The sequence below is a fragment of the Pezoporus flaviventris genome, unplaced genomic scaffold (assembly GCF_033815535.1).
Source record: "Pezoporus flaviventris isolate CSIRO_AGI_PZ_B2104156 unplaced genomic scaffold, CSIRO_AGI_Pfla_v1 ptg000031l, whole genome shotgun sequence".
NCBI lineage: Eukaryota > Metazoa > Chordata > Aves > Psittaciformes > Psittacidae > Pezoporus > Pezoporus flaviventris.
The window spans coordinates 16,887,202-16,904,685 of record NW_026892579.1 but is presented as its reverse complement, the minus strand read 5'-3'; the positions used below and the strand labels follow the sequence as shown (position 1 = coordinate 16,904,685).

General features: G+C 36.7%; 1 protein-coding gene across 8 annotated transcripts in view; it reads right to left on the bottom strand.

Moving 5' to 3' along the window:
* Positions 1 to 17,484, bottom strand: part of MAP3K7 (mitogen-activated protein kinase kinase kinase 7) — a 47,865-nt gene that overhangs the window by 8,750 nt on the left and 21,631 nt on the right. For 4 of the 8 annotated variants that reach the window (XM_061460292.1, XM_061460285.1, XM_061460290.1 and 1 more), the window contains 6 exons: positions 17,102 to 17,232; positions 16,628 to 16,709; positions 13,141 to 13,292; positions 12,377 to 12,536; positions 9,722 to 9,802; positions 3,246 to 3,313 (listed from right to left, as the gene is read on the bottom strand). In XM_061460292.1, the coding sequence (XP_061316276.1) occupies positions 3,246 to 3,313; positions 9,722 to 9,802; positions 12,377 to 12,536; positions 13,141 to 13,292; positions 16,628 to 16,709; positions 17,102 to 17,232 (674 nt within the window). Of the gene's footprint in view, positions 1 to 3,245; positions 3,314 to 3,522; positions 5,489 to 9,721; positions 9,803 to 12,376; positions 12,537 to 13,140; positions 13,293 to 16,627; positions 16,710 to 17,101; positions 17,233 to 17,484 lie in introns of those variants that run through there. The other 4 variants (XM_061460286.1, XM_061460287.1, XM_061460288.1 and 1 more) reach the window with 4 other exon arrangements.

The following is a 17,484-nucleotide window of genomic DNA, read 5'->3' as shown; positions in this document are numbered from 1 at the left end:
GCTGTGAAGGAGGATGTACCAAAACAACTAACCCAATAAAAGATTCACAGGCAAGGACATGGCTACCTTACTAGACACCTGATCATAATCTGCACTACTTGAGTAATTATGCCAAATAATCTCAGTACCTGTATAAATATCAAATCCTGTAAAGACTCTATTCAGGGTAAATAGCAGGTTTCCTGTGTTTCTTCAAGCCCCAAAAAGTTTTTATGGCTGCAGTTCAGAGTCTGCACATCTGCTTCTGTGTTACAAAGGTGTTTAGGCAGGAGCAGTAGTGCTGGACAGGTGGCACAACACAATGTTTTAAAATGCAGGTACGGGGAAATAGAAACGTGGAAGAAATAATTCACTGAAAAAAAAAAATTTGGTGGAAAAAAATGAATAGAGAAACACATGGATGGAAACAAATGGAAATGTAGCATTTGACTGGACAGCGACAGTTGCATCAGCGCTGCTCAATGTCACTTGGAGTAATGTACAGTCTAAGGCCACCAAGCACTAGAGAAGTCCGTGAAAAATCAGACTTAAACACGCTCTCAACACCAAACCACACCAAAAGCTGATCCAATGACAGAAAACCTTTGGCTTCACGTATTTTCCTATCCAAACTGTTGATGTAAAAGGCTCAGTGGAGTAGTAAAATCATCTGCAAAGCACTAGTACTGTCTGCACTTGATAACATGAGTAAGAGCAATGGTGGAAAATGCCTTCGGTGTCTCAACAGCATAAAAAAAGTGATAACCAGCCACAAAACCCCCACAAAAAAATTTCTTCTAACAGTACACAGAAATAAAATACACACACTATCAGAAAACATTCATGAAGGTCAGATTAAAACAGACCAGCAGTTAAGGAGGGAGACAAGAGTCTCGGTCTACACTTTCAGGTAAGCAATCCAAACTATGGTATATTTATTATTAGCAGTATATTATTGGCATTATTATGATGAGGTGTTTTTCTCCACCTTTAAAAAAAAAAAAAAATCCATACCAAACTGGAAAAATCTTCCTGATTAAAAAAAAATAAAAAAATTGGTTACAACAGAATCATTCTCTACCAGCACAGCAGCAATTTTCAGGAAAATCACATTTAACAAAAAGATTTCTGATCAGCTTTCGAGTGTCAATCAAATAGTTTAAAAAAAAAAAAAGTGGCACCACTGCAGTCCTTTAATGTTGAGCATGACAGGGGCTTACAAGGCTTGCGTGCGGGAGCAGAGGCACGCAGTGAGGGGAAGAAGGATGCTTGCAATGAAGGGAGGGAAGGGGAAGAGGATATTCCATTAGATGGGATAACCTATATATGGTCTGGTGTGTATAGGAAGACAGGATAAACTCACCAGAGCTACAGTACTCACATTTTTTTCTGCTCTGGTTAGTAGATTGCTTATATGGATGGCATTTCAAGACTTTTAATAAATTCAAGGCAATGCAGTTCAGAGCTACAAAAACCCATAAAATGTCATCTTAAGTATTTTGCCACAATTACATTGTGCTTGCCTTTTTCATTTTTTCCCTTTTTTTTAAATATACAAACCTATGTACATCAAAAGTAAGCACTAGTTTCAGCAGACTTTTCTATTTCTTCTCACACTAAAAAAGGGATGAAAATACATTATTTGTTTATAGAGATAGTGCAAGAATTTCTTCCCAAGAGCATTTTTCATGCCTGTTAAAATATTCTTTTCTAGATTTTATCAGAATGTTTCTAAACCTGCAAGATAGAAGCATGTAATTCCTATGCTTAGATCTCCAATATGTACACATCAGAAGCAAGAAAACAGAATGTGATGCTAGTACTTCTACAGACCCTCACCAGAACTCAGTGAGGTAAACAAAAAACCTTTTCTGCATCCCCCTAGTCACAAGAGCAATTTAGCTAGAACATCCAGACAAGCAGTAGAACAGCTTTCAAATAAAGAGTATGATAATAGTTATTAAAATCTAAAGTAAATGCTGATACTATATATTTTAAAATATTAACTATTCATTAAAATTAACAGAATGAAAAATTTAGAATAAAAAAGCTATAATTAAATGTATTCATACATCAATCAGTGCCATTTGGTATAACTGATGTACTGTCACTTTTTTTTCTTATGTCGTGCGTAATTTTAGTGCTACAATTAACTGAATAGGCTAACCTATTCGACCAAATTTTGCAGTTGCATTTCTTTCTAACAAACCTGTACCCTCTGAAGATATTAAGATGTGTTTAGGACAAATCCTTTATTTTCTGATAGCTGTACATTGCAAATTCTAATAATACCTGGGGAATTGATGAGGTTTCTGTGGCACCACACTCCACAGAAATAAAGGAGGATCAAATGTTGATCTCCTGATAACTACATGTATTTTACCCCCAAATTATCAGGTATTTTAGATTACTGCAGAAGGTTGTTTAACATGGAAACCCGATTAACCTGATGAATATTCTAAGCTCCGGTTTTCTACATCTAAATAACAGTAGGGATCTCAAAATTGCCAATTCATACTAACGATCAAATAGCCTCTGTGAATTACTGAAACAGACAACAAAGCAATTAAAACCCCACAAAATAAACATATCTGAATGAAGCATTAGCTGTACTTTTCTCATTTAAAGTTTTCTTAGTTCAACTGTTCTTAGTTTAATTTCAATTTTATGAACTGTACCACTGGGTCTGTTACCATGGCAGTTACAATACCAGATGAGAAGTTATGTTGTTATAAAATAGCCTATTGAGACAGTCTTTTTTTAAACAAAACTTTGTGACAGCATCCTGTAAACCTTACAGTATATCTCTCAATTTCTTGTGAAAGTTACAATTCAGGGTTCAGAGATTGGTAATAAAAACATTTATAATAATGATGTACATGTGTTGTATTTTATGGAAAAAGTGAGTCTCATGTATGTGTAACTGCTTCAGAAAATTGTAAGTAGCAATTACAATTGTTTCCTACATGGAGAGAGGTGAAGAGGCTTTCCTGCACAACATTTGCCCTTCACCAAATTAAGTGGTAGACAAAAACTATGTATACATAAAAAAGTAAGAGCTATACAGAAAACACTTCTCATCTAAGGCTCATTCATTAGATTATCCTCATGGAATCTCATTTAAATACAATACAAATGACATTACAGTCTGCCAAGCATCCACATCATTTCTACGAAAGCATCAAAGGTGAAGATTTCCAGACCAATCTCCCTGTACAGATTCAGTGTTGACTCTACTGAAAGATAAGAGACAAGAAAGACCTTACCTGACTGGACTCTGTTCCAGCAACACTCAGATCTTGAATGGATCTACGCCTCTGCTGTCCGTTTCCTGCTGGGAAAAAAAACAAAACAAAAACAAACCAGTGAAATCTATTCAGAACAAAATAAGAAGGGTGCGACTGTTGCAGAGGAGCTTGGAATTTGTACAAATCCACAGAGAGAAAGTGAGAGAGGGGGAGAGAGAGACAGCTGCAGAATTTTAACTCAAAACATGCTGGCCTGTCAACAAAAAGTATACCCTAATACAATAACCACTCCTACCACATGAATAGCTGCTGCACTCTACTCCACCATCTTCTGTCACATGTATTTGGTCAGGCTTAGTACTCAGGGCAGGAGCTGATGACGACATCTATTTCAAGTGCGTTACGTTATGGGGATTTCTAAAACCTAGACCGCGAAGATAACAGGCTGCCAGCTTTAACCTGTTGCTCTTTGGCATGCTTAAGGAACACAGCAATGACTTCTGCCCGTGTGCCGCTCCCCTCACAAAACTTAAGCAGCGAAAACTGTTCCTTCTGGTCTTAGCTCCCTTCTAGGTCCTATATTCATGCTCCAAGAAGTGTGAAAAGGGGACTGCTCGGCTGAATCACATCTCACCATCAACCTACTGAGCACAATGCTGTAATCTTTTCCTTTTCCACTTCCACCTGTTAGCAATTATCCACCAGTGACAGCTACATAAAACAGTTTAAATTTTCACACTGACACGCAATCAAAGGCATTTCCAGGAAACAGTCTCCTTAAAAATAAAAGGAGATTATGCAACAGAATCCCCCTTGCTACTTTGATTTGTATTACGGTGATTGTTTATAGTGCCTCTTGAGAGCAGGTCAGCTGTCCAAAAGGAAACACCAAAACTTTCTGAGTAACAGCTGACAATGCTCAAAATTCTTGCTCTTAGCTCTGCATTACATAACTTTTCTGCTGGAGGGGAGCATCCGAAACACGTACTGCAGCCGGGGCAGCCCCTCGCCCAGCGACCCTGCATGCAGCAAACAACCCACCTCTAACAGGCATCGCACTTTTAACCTTTTAGATACTTCCTATCCGGAATCACTTCCATGACTCCACAGCCTATCATGACAGGTGTTTTGATTTGCAACAGTTACTACTAAAATGTAAGCCTATTTAATAGCAATCAATACATCTAATGTCATCATACTTTAAATTTTTAAATATAGATACTCTTACATGCAGGAACACATTACTACAAACCAGCAATACAAAATTCTCAGTGTCACTTTAACAATTTGTGGCGACATTTTGTAGTCTAAAATTTAAAGAGTACTATCAGAAACAAGCATATGAGACAATCAAAAAGCATCCTAGAACAGGAATATATTTCTTTGCCCTGACTACAAATAAATCTGAATTGCAACTTCTCTGTGGTCTTGATCTTTTGCTTCTGAAATTCAGGCTAAGTATATACTTACCTAAGCAACAATGTCTATATTACATATAATACTTTGATATTAGAGATTGTTTGAATGACAAACCTACATAAAAATTTCTGAACTTGTTCATTTGCACTGAACTTTTTCATTATCTTATCATTTAGCAAATAAGACCATACATTTAATAGAATTCTGTGCTGTTAACACTTCATCTGGCTGCCACAGCTCATCTCAATATTCAAGATATGGGTGATCCACCCATGACTGACACAAAATTATGTGCACATTTCATTCAACAACACTGTTATAAAATTAGCTCAGCTGAAATAGGCTTGCAAAAATATCTGAAATTCTCATTTCAGATTAGCAACATTTGTGAATTTAAAGAACCCAGGACATGTGTTGCTGAAATATTAGACATGGCTGCCAAAAAGTTAAAATAATCAGGGTGGGGTGCAAGAAAGAAAAGGAAACGCTTTGGGGGCGGGGGAGGGGAGGGAAGGAGGGGCCAAAATTACTGTGTTGTAATAAATGAATACCTTTAAATGAAATATCTTCATATTAGTAGCATGAGAGAAGAGCAAGCTCTACTAGGCAATGCCATTTTAATTAGTATAACTACTGCAGACATCTGGCAAATAGCTTAGACAAAGCAGAAACAGACTACGAATCAACAAATACTTATTGCTCCAGATTCAAGGCAAATTTCAATTGCAACATTATACATCGTTTTTATTTGAAATCACAGAATCCTAAAAATGATCACTGCTATTTATCTATGCTCTCCTTTCACAGTTTTGATTTTGTTTTTACCTCTATGTCTCCTTAAATTTATTTTTTTTTCTTGTTATATAAACTAATAAGAGATTTGCAAATGCACAGAAGTTACGATACGGTAGCTTGATGCACTGTGACAGGATTTCAGTGGTTTACAGGAGTTTAAGATGACAAAAAAAAGATGATCAAACAACATAAACATATTTCCTGGCCTCAAAAAAAACCCCAAGCCCAACAACCAAACACATTTCACATACTGTTATTTTCCACAATGAAATTCAAAAGGAACAGGAAACTTCTACCTTGCCTTGCCCTATGTACTCTAGACAAACCAAATTCTATGACTTCTTAAGGCTTCTGATCACTCCCCCTGCCAAATAGTCACACCAGCCAAGAACTCTTCTCCCTGCCCTTTAGCAGATGTTTGCGTCTCCCTTTACAGTTTCCTGTTGGTGCACCGTACTCTCTCTTCCTCATGCATCTACAAGGCCCAAACTTCTCTCACAGTGCAGGATGATCAGGGAACATAACAGTGCCAGAAGACATTTTAAAGTTAAAACATGGGTCTGAATTCCAGAAGAATGAAGTGATCTGTGGAGACAAAGGTGGGATTTCTGGCTTTTATTGATTTTAAAAGTAGACAGAAAATTTACAGACCTAAAGTATCTGCAATTCCTATCCACTTTCTAAAGCCACTCAAAAAACGTGTCTATTCTGAGTAATCATTTATGCAGTCTCAATGCTGTAAAAATTTTAATGCCATAGCACAGCTTCAGATGACAAAATTACAATGGCAAGTGCATGCTATATGCATGAGATGTCTGATGTTGCCAGTGAAGAAAAGGCTGTACTTGAAGGTGTTATTTGCAAGATATTGCTTAATTAGTTTGTATCAAAAAGGTGCTCTGATTATTTTTTTTATCATACTACAAATTATACTTGATTTTTTTTCTGTTTCTTTAAACATATACCTACTTAAGTCTTCTGTACTTACTAGGGTTTTTATTTTTCATATATATATATATAAAAAAATGTTGGTTCTTATTATCTGTATTATATATTTTATATACTATAAACCGAAAACCAGCCAACCAAAAGATGATACTTCACTTTGCCATCTGGTTGTAGAATATCACAACTAAAAACTCATTTGCCAAGTTCTTACACCAAAACAGAATTAGTTGATCTCTTTTTCAGTTTCTAAGTTTCGCAAGCTAGTAACATAAAATAGCATCTTGAATGAACGGAAGCTCTAAACAGGTTTAAATAAGGGTGAACAGAAAAAAGATCAAATAGATATTTAAAAAAAATCTAGTTCTGTCAACATTTTACCTTCAACTGATCAAAATTCGCATTTTATGACCTTGGTAGCCTATCAGTTCATGGATGAAAAGCAGCTGAGGCAACACATTATGAAAACCCCCAATGATAGCAGACGCAGTACTCATACTTCTAAAATAGCCCTGCCCCAAAGCAGCTGACTCATGGTAACATGCCTGTGTGGCGCCTCCCCTCTCTGGGAAGCAGCTGCTTTACCATGTGCTCAGCAGAACTTCAGGCAGCAGGAGAGATTAGGTCGGCACTTGTGCTGCTCCAAGGAGGAAGATAAGTTGTTTGCTTCACTAACAGACATACCCAAGGAAGATCAGGGGAGCTGGGTATGTGGCAGTAGTGCTAAGGAAATTAATAGGGTGGGATTGAGATGGAGGTGCTTCTCTGGGGGGTCTTGGAAGTATAACTAAAAGGGGAAAAGCATGTTAAAAAGGCCAAGGCTGAAAGCCTTGTGCTGAGAGAGTATGGAAAGGAGAGGTGAGAAACTGGCAACACTATACTGTCTCTAAAAGAATAACTGAGTAATGTACTCATTAATAACTGCTTTAAGTATACAGAAAAATATAATTTAATGGGCTGATGATCACATCCCTGCCACATAACTATTAACCTCTTTAAACCCTCTTAAACCTTGGGATTCTTATGGAAAAGCTGTTCTGACAACCAGAAAACTTTAAATATACAGCCCACACTTATCTGCAGACAATTTATATATTTTTTTTTCTTTTCTGTAGTGCCAGTACTGTCTCTTAGCTTATGTAGTTCTCTCTTCCTACTCTCTGGCTGCAAATTCATCTATAGAAAATAATTATTCATTTCCCAGGTTTCATTCTATGGGCTAAAAAAGCTATGCCTTCACATTCTTCTTTTTACTGTCCATGCCATCCTAGTAGCTCTTCTTGCTAATATTTCAGAGCACACGTTTCTTTCATATGGCTGTTCAGAACAGTATGTTGAATCTGTGATGAAATCTCAACAAGGGCCTGTAAATAGCATTAAGACTTCCTTATTTTTCCTGGAAATGAACTCTAAGATTTCAGTTTTTCACAGCTGCATTACATTAGTGACTTATACTACCTGGGATTAACCTGCATGCATCTGCTAAAGTCCCATGTTATCTTATTAAAAGAATTGTTGCTAGTGTATGACCCACATTGCATGACCCTGAATTTTACCCTATTTCTGTTTTTTCTCCCCAGTCACAACAAAATTCACTCTATGTGATACTAGAAGTCCTCCTCTTTATGAATAGTTGCTTCTGATAAAGCATTAACATTAAATTTCATTATTGCTTATGTAAGAATTAAATACTTTAAGAGCAAATTTTGAGAAAATTCATTATTATACTTGCTCCAATCCTATACCTTCTTTCATTTCTACAGGTTGCTATTTCTCTTGTATCTTTTTCCAAAAGCACCTTGGAATTCCCGTCTTGTCAAATTCAATTAAAATAATCCAGGTAAAGAATAACTAATTGACTTTCTCTGCCTAAGTAAGTAAAACCGGTACAGCTTATTTTGTGAAAACAACGTGGCATTCCATTTCACTTCCTAATTATTTTCTGAAAGTTTCAAGGTTTATTGGAAGCCTCAGTGCTGTTACATGCAGCAGACTGTGCACAGACCAGAGACAATCAGCTTCTACAGTTTATTTACAAGGCTCTCAAATGCTGGCACCGCAAAACTTGATGGATCTCTTCACTTTCCTTGCTCTTAGGATCTTCTTTATGTCATGGCAGGCCAGGACTGTTTGAAAATTACAGTGGAAAGCTACACTGTAAATTAGTACACTAGTAAACTTTCTAACTGATTTGTTAGCCTTAATGTCAAGTAAGTTTTCTTTTCATGGGTAGTACTATTGCTCTTTGGAACCCGTTTTGTTTCTTTTTTTTACATTCTGTGTCTTTATATGTAAACTTCAATAAAGTTATTTACAAAATAAACTTGTTTTACAAAATAAACTTTTGGAAAAAAATGTATTTTGCATTCTACTTTAAAATACCAAAGAATGTCAAGATTTACAAGGAAACTTCCTCAGATTACACAAATTTAGAATAGGGTTTTCTACAGTTTTTAATGTATCGCTAGACTAGTGGTAGATAGTATTACTTGCATCTCCTGCCTCTGACAAATAATTCTGAAGCAAGTTGCATACTGCTAATGATATATCAGTTCAGGACTGATTATATTTATTTTCAAGGCTTTGAAGGAAATAAATCCACTTTAATTGTAAAAATAAAAAATAATAATAAAAAAAAGAATGCAAAACGAAAATTATATGCTGCTAACTAAATACAGACTTGGGATATATAAGAATTATTCATATATGCCCCAACTTAAATTATCAGTTATGGTGCCTCATTACACTGATTTTCTTCCTGACAGAAGCCTCTCCTAATAATTCTAGTTTGCATTAACTTAAAAAAAAACAGAAATACCTCATGCAGGCACATTTTAGCTCTAGAAAGTTGTAGTCAAATATAAGAATTACATGGATTACAACTTAATTTATTTAATCACAAGTTTCATGTGAATTTGAAGTTCTATATGTAATGTATTTAAATTGTTCTATTGGGGTGCTTAAACACAACAAAAATCAGGGCAAGATAATTACCCAGAGAGGCAATTTTCAACCTAAGTCCATTTTCACCAACTGTGGTATTGTAATAAAAGACTGCATGTATAGTTTTGCTCTGTAAGACGACTCTGAACAAGAAGATCAGAGAGGAAAAAATCATTCATCAATAGAAATAAATCTGAACTAGAAGACTGAATCCTGATAAAAGTAGGTTTATAGTGAAATATCATGCTTCTCTTCATAGAGACATTATTGAAAAAAATTACTGGAATGATTCCTAGTTCTGTCCTAGAGCAACTGGAGCAAGAAGTATTTTAGCAGTCTGATCATTATTCCGGCATCTTAACCAATTGACCCGTTCACCTGGTCTGCGATACCTGGTATGATGATCTCAGGGACATCCAGTATGTTGCCAAATGAAGCAGTTTTACGATGGCCTCGTTTAGGTTTGGAATAGGCTGAAAAAATACACATATACAATACACATGCAAAACACTAAAATAGCAATAGCAAAATTATTAAATTCCTAATATTGCATTTTTCATAAACTTGGTTAAACTATAGTTCATGCAAAAATGTCATGCAGAATAAACTGCATTGCCTTCCACTCATGCTTACACATAGTAAAGCAACTGTTAAAAAGCAAAAAATGCAGAACTAGCCATCATTACAACACTGTGTAATTAGTTATAGTTAGCAACACAAAAGTCAAACACAGAAAGCAGCATGGCAATAAGGAAGGGAAAACCAAATGTAACTATCCAGAAAGAGAACATATTAAATTATTTCAGATCACCTGCATATTCAGAATAAATTCTTGATTGCCTGAATTTATTTAACATTTTCTATTTTGTGTTGGGTACCAACTATTTTATAAACAATATTAATAGTTGGGTACTTCTGTTTCTTTAGATTACCTCATTTCAAATGAAATCTCATCTGTCTCTGCAAAAGTGCATACTCTATAATTACATTTAATAATTCCTGCCTTCCATTCTTTTGACCTATTAGTGAAGATTTTTTGTTTTGCAAACTGGGTATCACTAGCAACCTTTTAATTTTTGAATGATGTTCGAGAAACGTCATCTATTCTGTAATAAAATCTAATAACACATTTTTTATTTTGTTTTACTACTTGTATAGATTAAGATAAATAGTTCCCATTTTGAGAAAAGTCTGAATACATCTCCCAAAGTTAGAACGTTGCAGCGTATCCATCTCAAACTTAAGTACTGGTTATGTGCATTATCTGATTTACTTTTACACTTAGCTATAGATGGAACAGGAAGATTAAATAATTCTTGATCTGATTTACTCTTAACAACAGCTCAATACTCTCCCAACCACACAATTTTTTTTTTTCAGGTTCACAGCATATTATTTCTGTCACACAGTTCACAAGAATAAAAAAACCCCAACAAAGCAAAATCAAGAGTGCTGTTTCAGCTCTTTTTGAAAAAGTTATAGTCAGATGGGTGTGACCTCATTTCTAGTAGTCCACTAAGGCCTGAAGCGATTTCTTAAAACAAAAAAAACCTCAATTTAGTACACTCAGTATATAATTTTGTTTCAAGAAAAAGAAACCTTACAGTTATTAAACTAGATGAACAAACCTTAGCAGATTCTGAAATAATAATTACTATTCAGGACAATGTACTTAAGGAAGACAAACCAGGAAAATTAAAAACTCACACAAAGGAGGGCTAGTTATCTCCACTAAGGTAAAATCTTATATTGACTTTAGAGTGTCAGCGACCAAAGCGAGTCCTGACACATTTGAAAATAAAACCAGCATGTTATTATCAGGTAAGTACACAGTTGCCTTCTGTGTTAGAAAACCCTTAGATATATTCACGGTGAGATGTGCTACACAATCATCCAGTCAAAGACTGACAATACAAAAGACAAATCTCGAAATAAGGCTTTAAAATAAGAACATGAAAGTAAAAAGTGTTTTCAGGCTAAGATAAATATTATTTAATGAGTAACTTCAGTATTTAGTAAAACAAGATTCTGGAGTAATCATAATACAACGGACAAAAATAGAACAGTTGTGGTGTACAAGAAAGCTAGAATATGATGTAAATTTCCTTATTACTGCTCCTTGATTACCATAATTTTCAGATTTGTAGGAAAATACTAGAATGGCTAAATAACCCTGGACTAACCAAAGAAATTTTGTTTCTTATTCTGTGGTTATATACCATAACAAAAAAAGAAAAAAAAAGCTTCATAAAAGAAATTTATCACCTGGAGTTTGCATAGATTAACAAACAATATATTTGATGAAGAAAAGAGACAAGAAAGTGTTTGCCAAGTATACACATTTTTATTAACTTGCTCTTTTGGGAAGAATAAAGATTTTCACCATAAAAGAATGTATTTATACTTACACATCAATTCCAATTCACTCAAGGATTCGATGTTTAGACACAACAGTTTATAAATATCTGAAGCAAACCTGGCAAAACACCTGTAGCTTTTGTTTTGTTTTTAAACAAAAGATAATGACACTTTGTTAATCTGGCCACTAAAAAATTTAACTATGTTTCTTTTCCTAAAATCTGTCAAAGTGAATTTTAAAACTTATCTGGGAACACGCTGAACTTTAAACCCAACTCAATTTCAAAATATTATAGGAATAACCTTGAAGGAAATGTTATTTTTGAAATAATTTACCCTAGCAGAAATGGTATAATATGATTTCAGATACAAAGGAGAAAGTTTTGCATTTGAAATAGGACTGATATTTACAAGTCTCATAATGATTTTTTTTAAAAAGCTGAAAGTCTAATTCAGCAAAAGTAATCTCTTCCACAACCTTAAAAGTATCCAATTAAAATACGCAACCTTGTCAAGCATACAACCATGAATGAAGCTATTTTTCCCCACAATTAATAAAGGACAATAAAGACAACACGTAAAGTGAATGGTATTTACATTCTCTATGAATATGCACATTCTGCATCTTCCTTTCTCCTTTCTTTCCTTCCAATTCCTTAGTCTATCCCCCAAACATCCTTTAATTTTACCTGTGATGGAAGCTATTCTTGCTTCTATTTCAGACATGTCAGCACTCATCCTTTTGGCTTCTCCTGAAACAAGGGATGACTGTGGTCGTGCACGAACATCTGACAAGCTCTCCACACTGCTCCCACGAGATGGGGGTAAACTCAAGCGGCCAGCATCACCCTGTTTCAAAAGTTACATTTTTAAAAAGAAAAAAAACCCAAACCTGCAGAAGCCCCTCCATGACATATGCACAGTATGTAGGTTAAAATCTATTTCTAATAATGTGCTGGTTAAAAGTGACAAGATTTAACATTTATAATTCAATAAATGGTAATAATACAGCTACTAGTTGCAGGAACCAACTATCTGCAATGTTCTGAAAAGTCTAACTTTATGCAGATAAAAATAAAGTAGAATTAGGCTGATACTGTCACAAAAGAATCTTTGTATTTTTTCATCCCACTTGAAAACAAAATGTAGTATTTTCAAAATTCATGTAACTTTAATCCTTTCATATTATACTAATACTTTCATTCTAAGTTAAGGCAGTAATTTTCAAACACATATCTTTATATATTTAACGTAAGGAATCCCTTTAAAATTAAGTGGGTTTTTTATTTCATTTGAGATGATGTTAGAGACTTCCAGCTTACCTGTCTGAAATCATTCACCACTTTTCATCACTTTTCATGTTCTTTTCTTATAACTAACTGGCTCCAATTTTGTATTTTTGAAAGATGTTACAGCACTTTTGTCTGTGGTTCAAAACTGCACATTGGCTTACCGGCTGCTTAGCTGTATTTTTCATTTGTTGTGCCAATTTTGACTCCAAACGTTTAATAGTATCATTTGTAGAAGCTCCTTGGAAGTCACTTGGTTCCATGTTAGCATCACTCTTGTTACTTGTGTTTGTAGAAGTAATGTCCATGAATGAACCTAAAAATCAGTAACATGGAAAAATATCTGAGAATTTCAATTAAAAATACTAAAGTACATCTCTTCACTTGAGCATTCTCAGAAGCTTAACTCTGCTTTAAAGCATGACTTTTGAAAACTGTTAATGAAAGGCAAGCTGCAAGACTGCAACAGATCCATTAATGTAAAAAGAGTGAAAAAGAATACATGAGTAAGTACTGTAATGACATTCCAAAGTCAATCTTTAGCTTGCTCTCAAATAGTTTTGGTAGATGCTATAGTAACAACACAGCCAGCAATCTAATTCACAATTAATGACAAAGTCCCCCGTTAACCATAAAGGAGCACAGATACGTGAAAAATAACAGGCAATACATATTCACAGTTTCAAGTGGTAAATTGTATCTTGAAGTCATGTGCTGAGGGCTGGAGAACAGCTAGCAGAGTCAGTACAATGTTACAGATGAAAAGATTTTGAAATATATAGGTCACTAAGTTGCAAAATAGCCAAGGAAACTTCAACCAAAATAACAGCAATTTGTCTGGAGATGATTAAAAAAAAAAAAAGCACAACCAAGCAATGGAAAGTAAAGACACCTATGATTAAAAACAACAGAAGTGAGAAAACTGTACACTAAAAAAGTGAGATCAAATAATTTTTATTTCCTATTAGTAAAAGAATTCCTCTGAGGGCAGGACTAACCGAAAAAATCTATCCTGCAATTTGTTCCTTTCTCCTTTCTAGGGATTTCCTTGCACTTATATTTAAATTACTGCATTTCCTGCATCTGAGCATAAAACGACTGCAAGTTTAAATTGTGGAGAACATAACTGAAAGCAGGTGCAGTTTTCAAAAATGGCAAAAGATTTAAAAATGTCAGCTCCTAATCACTGCACGTGAATGAAATCATGTCAACTGCTAGCAACCTTGGGGGGGGAGCGGAATAAAAAGGGAGGACCTGGACATTCAGAGACAGCTTTTATTATAGGTGTATTCTCCAGTAATGGAGATGTAGCACTGAGGGGGCTGAGTACCATAGGTGACACCGACCTCAGGCAGGCTCACTCTGGGAAAAGTGAATGACCCACTTCTGCAGGATCAGCCCAAAACTGACTTCCACAGCCACAGCGTGTGGGTAAAAACACCGTTACTTTGTTTAATCTCGCACTGCAGCCTGGCTCCAGCTTTAACCATCATCTCCCTAATCAAAACCCCCAGCTTTTTCAGTTTGCACGAAAAACGCAGTTTAGAGCGGATTTAGTCACGAGCTTGCCAGAAGAACCAAAGCACAGCATTTGAAGGGTATATCCTCCAAAGCCACCCTGCCACCAATTCCTGCCAGCTCAGGCAGCTGCCCACAATGTCCTGTTGCATCTGCGGGCTTATCATGGAATCATAGAATACTTAGGGTTGGAAAGGACCTTAAGATCATCTAGTTCCAACCCCCCTGCCGTGGGCAGGGACACCTTACACTGAATCATATCACCCAAGGCCTCGTCCAACCTGGCCTTGAACACTGCCAGGCATGGAGCATTCACAACCTCCCTGGGCAACCTATTCCAGTGCCTCACCACCCTAACAGGAAAGAATTTCCTTCTTATATCCAATCTAAACTTCCCCTGTTTAAGTTTTAACCCGTTAGCCCTTGCCCTATCACTACAGTCCCTAATGAAGAGTCCCTCCCCAGCATCCCTATAGCCCCCCTTCAGATACTGGAAGGCTGCTAGGAGGTCTCCACACAGCCTTCTCTTCTCCAGGCTGAATAGCCCCAACTTCCTCAGCCTGTCTTCATATGGGAGGTGCTCCAGTCCCCTGATCATCCTCGTGGCCCTGCTCTGGACTTGTTCCAACAGTTCCATGTCCTTTTTATGTTGAGGACACCAGAATACAATGCACACAATACTCCAGGAACTGCACACAATACTCCAGGTGAGGTCTCACAAGAGCAGAGTAGAGGGGCAGGATCACGTCCTTTGACCTGCTGGTCACGCTCCTTTTGATGCAGCCCAGGATACGGTTGGCTTTCTGGGCTGCAAGCGCACACTGAAGCCTGCCCATGTTCATTTTCTCATCAACCAACACCCCCAAGTCCTTCTCTGCAGGGCTGCTCTGAATCTCTTCTCTGCCCAACCTGTAGCTGTGCCTGGGATTGCTCCGACCCACATGTAGGGCCTTGAACTTGGCATGGTTAAACTTCATGAGGTTGGCATCAGCCCACCTCACAAGCGTGTCAAGGTCCCTCTGGATGGCATTCCTTCCCTCCAGCGTATCAACCGAACCACACAGTTTAGTGTCATCGGCAAACTTGCTGAGGGCGCACTCAATCCCACTGTCCATGTCAGCGACGAAGATGTTAAACAAGACTGGTCCTAACACCGATCCCTGAAGGATGCCACTCCTTACTGGTCTCCAGCCGGACATTGAGCCATTGACTACAACTCTTTGTGTGCGGCCGTCTAAGTCAGAATCCCTCCTAGATGTTTGATGTTGTGCTGTTGTGTCACTGGTTGCTTGAGATTGACCCAAGAGATGACAGTCTTGCTCAGAATGCGTGGGTAAAGCCCTTCCAGAATCTTCATTAGCGAGGACAGGCCTTCCTCATAGGAGACTGAAAACTCCTAACTTCAAACCCAGGCAGATAGACCTTGTCTAGCTTTGTAAGGTCTTCAATCCAAGAGAAGGACACTTACAAAACCTACGACAGAGGATTTTGCTGTCACCATCCTAGCTAGCTAGGCCATGGCAGATAAACCTCAGGTATAAAGGGTGGGGCCAGCTCTGCGCACGCTGTGCCTCACCTAAAAAATCCACTGCACAGGCTGGAAGGGCTTACCCTTGCTTGTCTGTATGGACAGGCGAGGGCCGAAATGGCAGGTGACACATAATACTGACACTGTAGATTATTGTTACCTTCAAAAACTTCAGGTGCCGTCCAAGCAGATCCAACCTTGCATGCAGGCAACTCTGGTTGCTCGAGATTGCCTCAGCAGATGACAGTCCTGGTCAGAAACTTCCCGATTGCCTAAGCAGCCTTTTTTCCAAACAGACTTGCCTATTCCACATGCCCTTAGTCAACATGCTTGTAGTAAACATGGGTAAAGATCTTCCCAAATCTTCGCTCGCAAAGCCAAGCCATCAATTCTCCAGTAAAGGTACACTTCATCAAACCATTTGGCTGAGAACACTAAATACGATGTGGCATGAGGTCTTAAAAAAAAACAATAGATTTTTGCCAATGCTTAAGTTTTTGGAAAGGTTACCTTTCCCAGTTTGAGCTCAGAATCAGTATGAGAATGTGCTTTATAATCCATCTGCATAATTTCATGTTGTTGTTCTTTTATTTATACAAGCGTACCTGTACTAGTGGCAGAGTTGCTTTGGCCTTCATCTGAATACTGGCAAGGATACTGCAGAGGTTCATCAGCTCCTGGAAAGTACTGTGAAAAACCAGCAATGATTTGATAAAAAAAAAGTAATTCAGAATTGTTTTGAAATTATTTAAATAGCAACTCATAAAATTTGTAAATATAAATTACATCTTAATCTATTTAGAAGAGAAAGAAATTTACTTATTTTTAGTAATGCATTTAAATACATCTATGACTCTTTTTATTAGTTTCCCAAAATCTATGATTTAGTATACTTCTCCCATAAACAGGGGAATGATTTCCCTTTTTTATTGTAGTAATTTGATAATCTCTTATCAAAAAGATAGGAGAAAGAAAAGATGCAAGCCCACTTTTTGAGTGCGATAAAAGGCATGCCCTTTATAATTCAACTTTCAAACTTCATAGATTAAAAAATTACTAAAATACTAAAATTTTTATACCCGCATCAAGTGTGTCATTATTTTAACAATTTCCTCCATGGATGGTCGTTGTGAGGGATCCTTGGACCAGCAGCGGGTCATTAGACTCTCAATTGGTTTAGGTAAGTTTTTGATCAGGGGTGGCCGAGTACCTGTAAGTTAAATTAGAAAAAACAATTTGTTAAACTATAAGATGACTGACAGTGACTGATCTCTCTCTGGTATTTTGATAAATAAATATAGAAAACAAAACAGTTAATTGTGCTCTGAAAGAATTGGCCGGTACTTGATTTTCTCTCTTACAAACAAAAAACTGACACAAGTTCTTCTGTATTTCATACAAGTTACAATTACAACAAATAATAAGAAAATTAAATTTTCCTTCAGTAATGTTTTGAATAAAT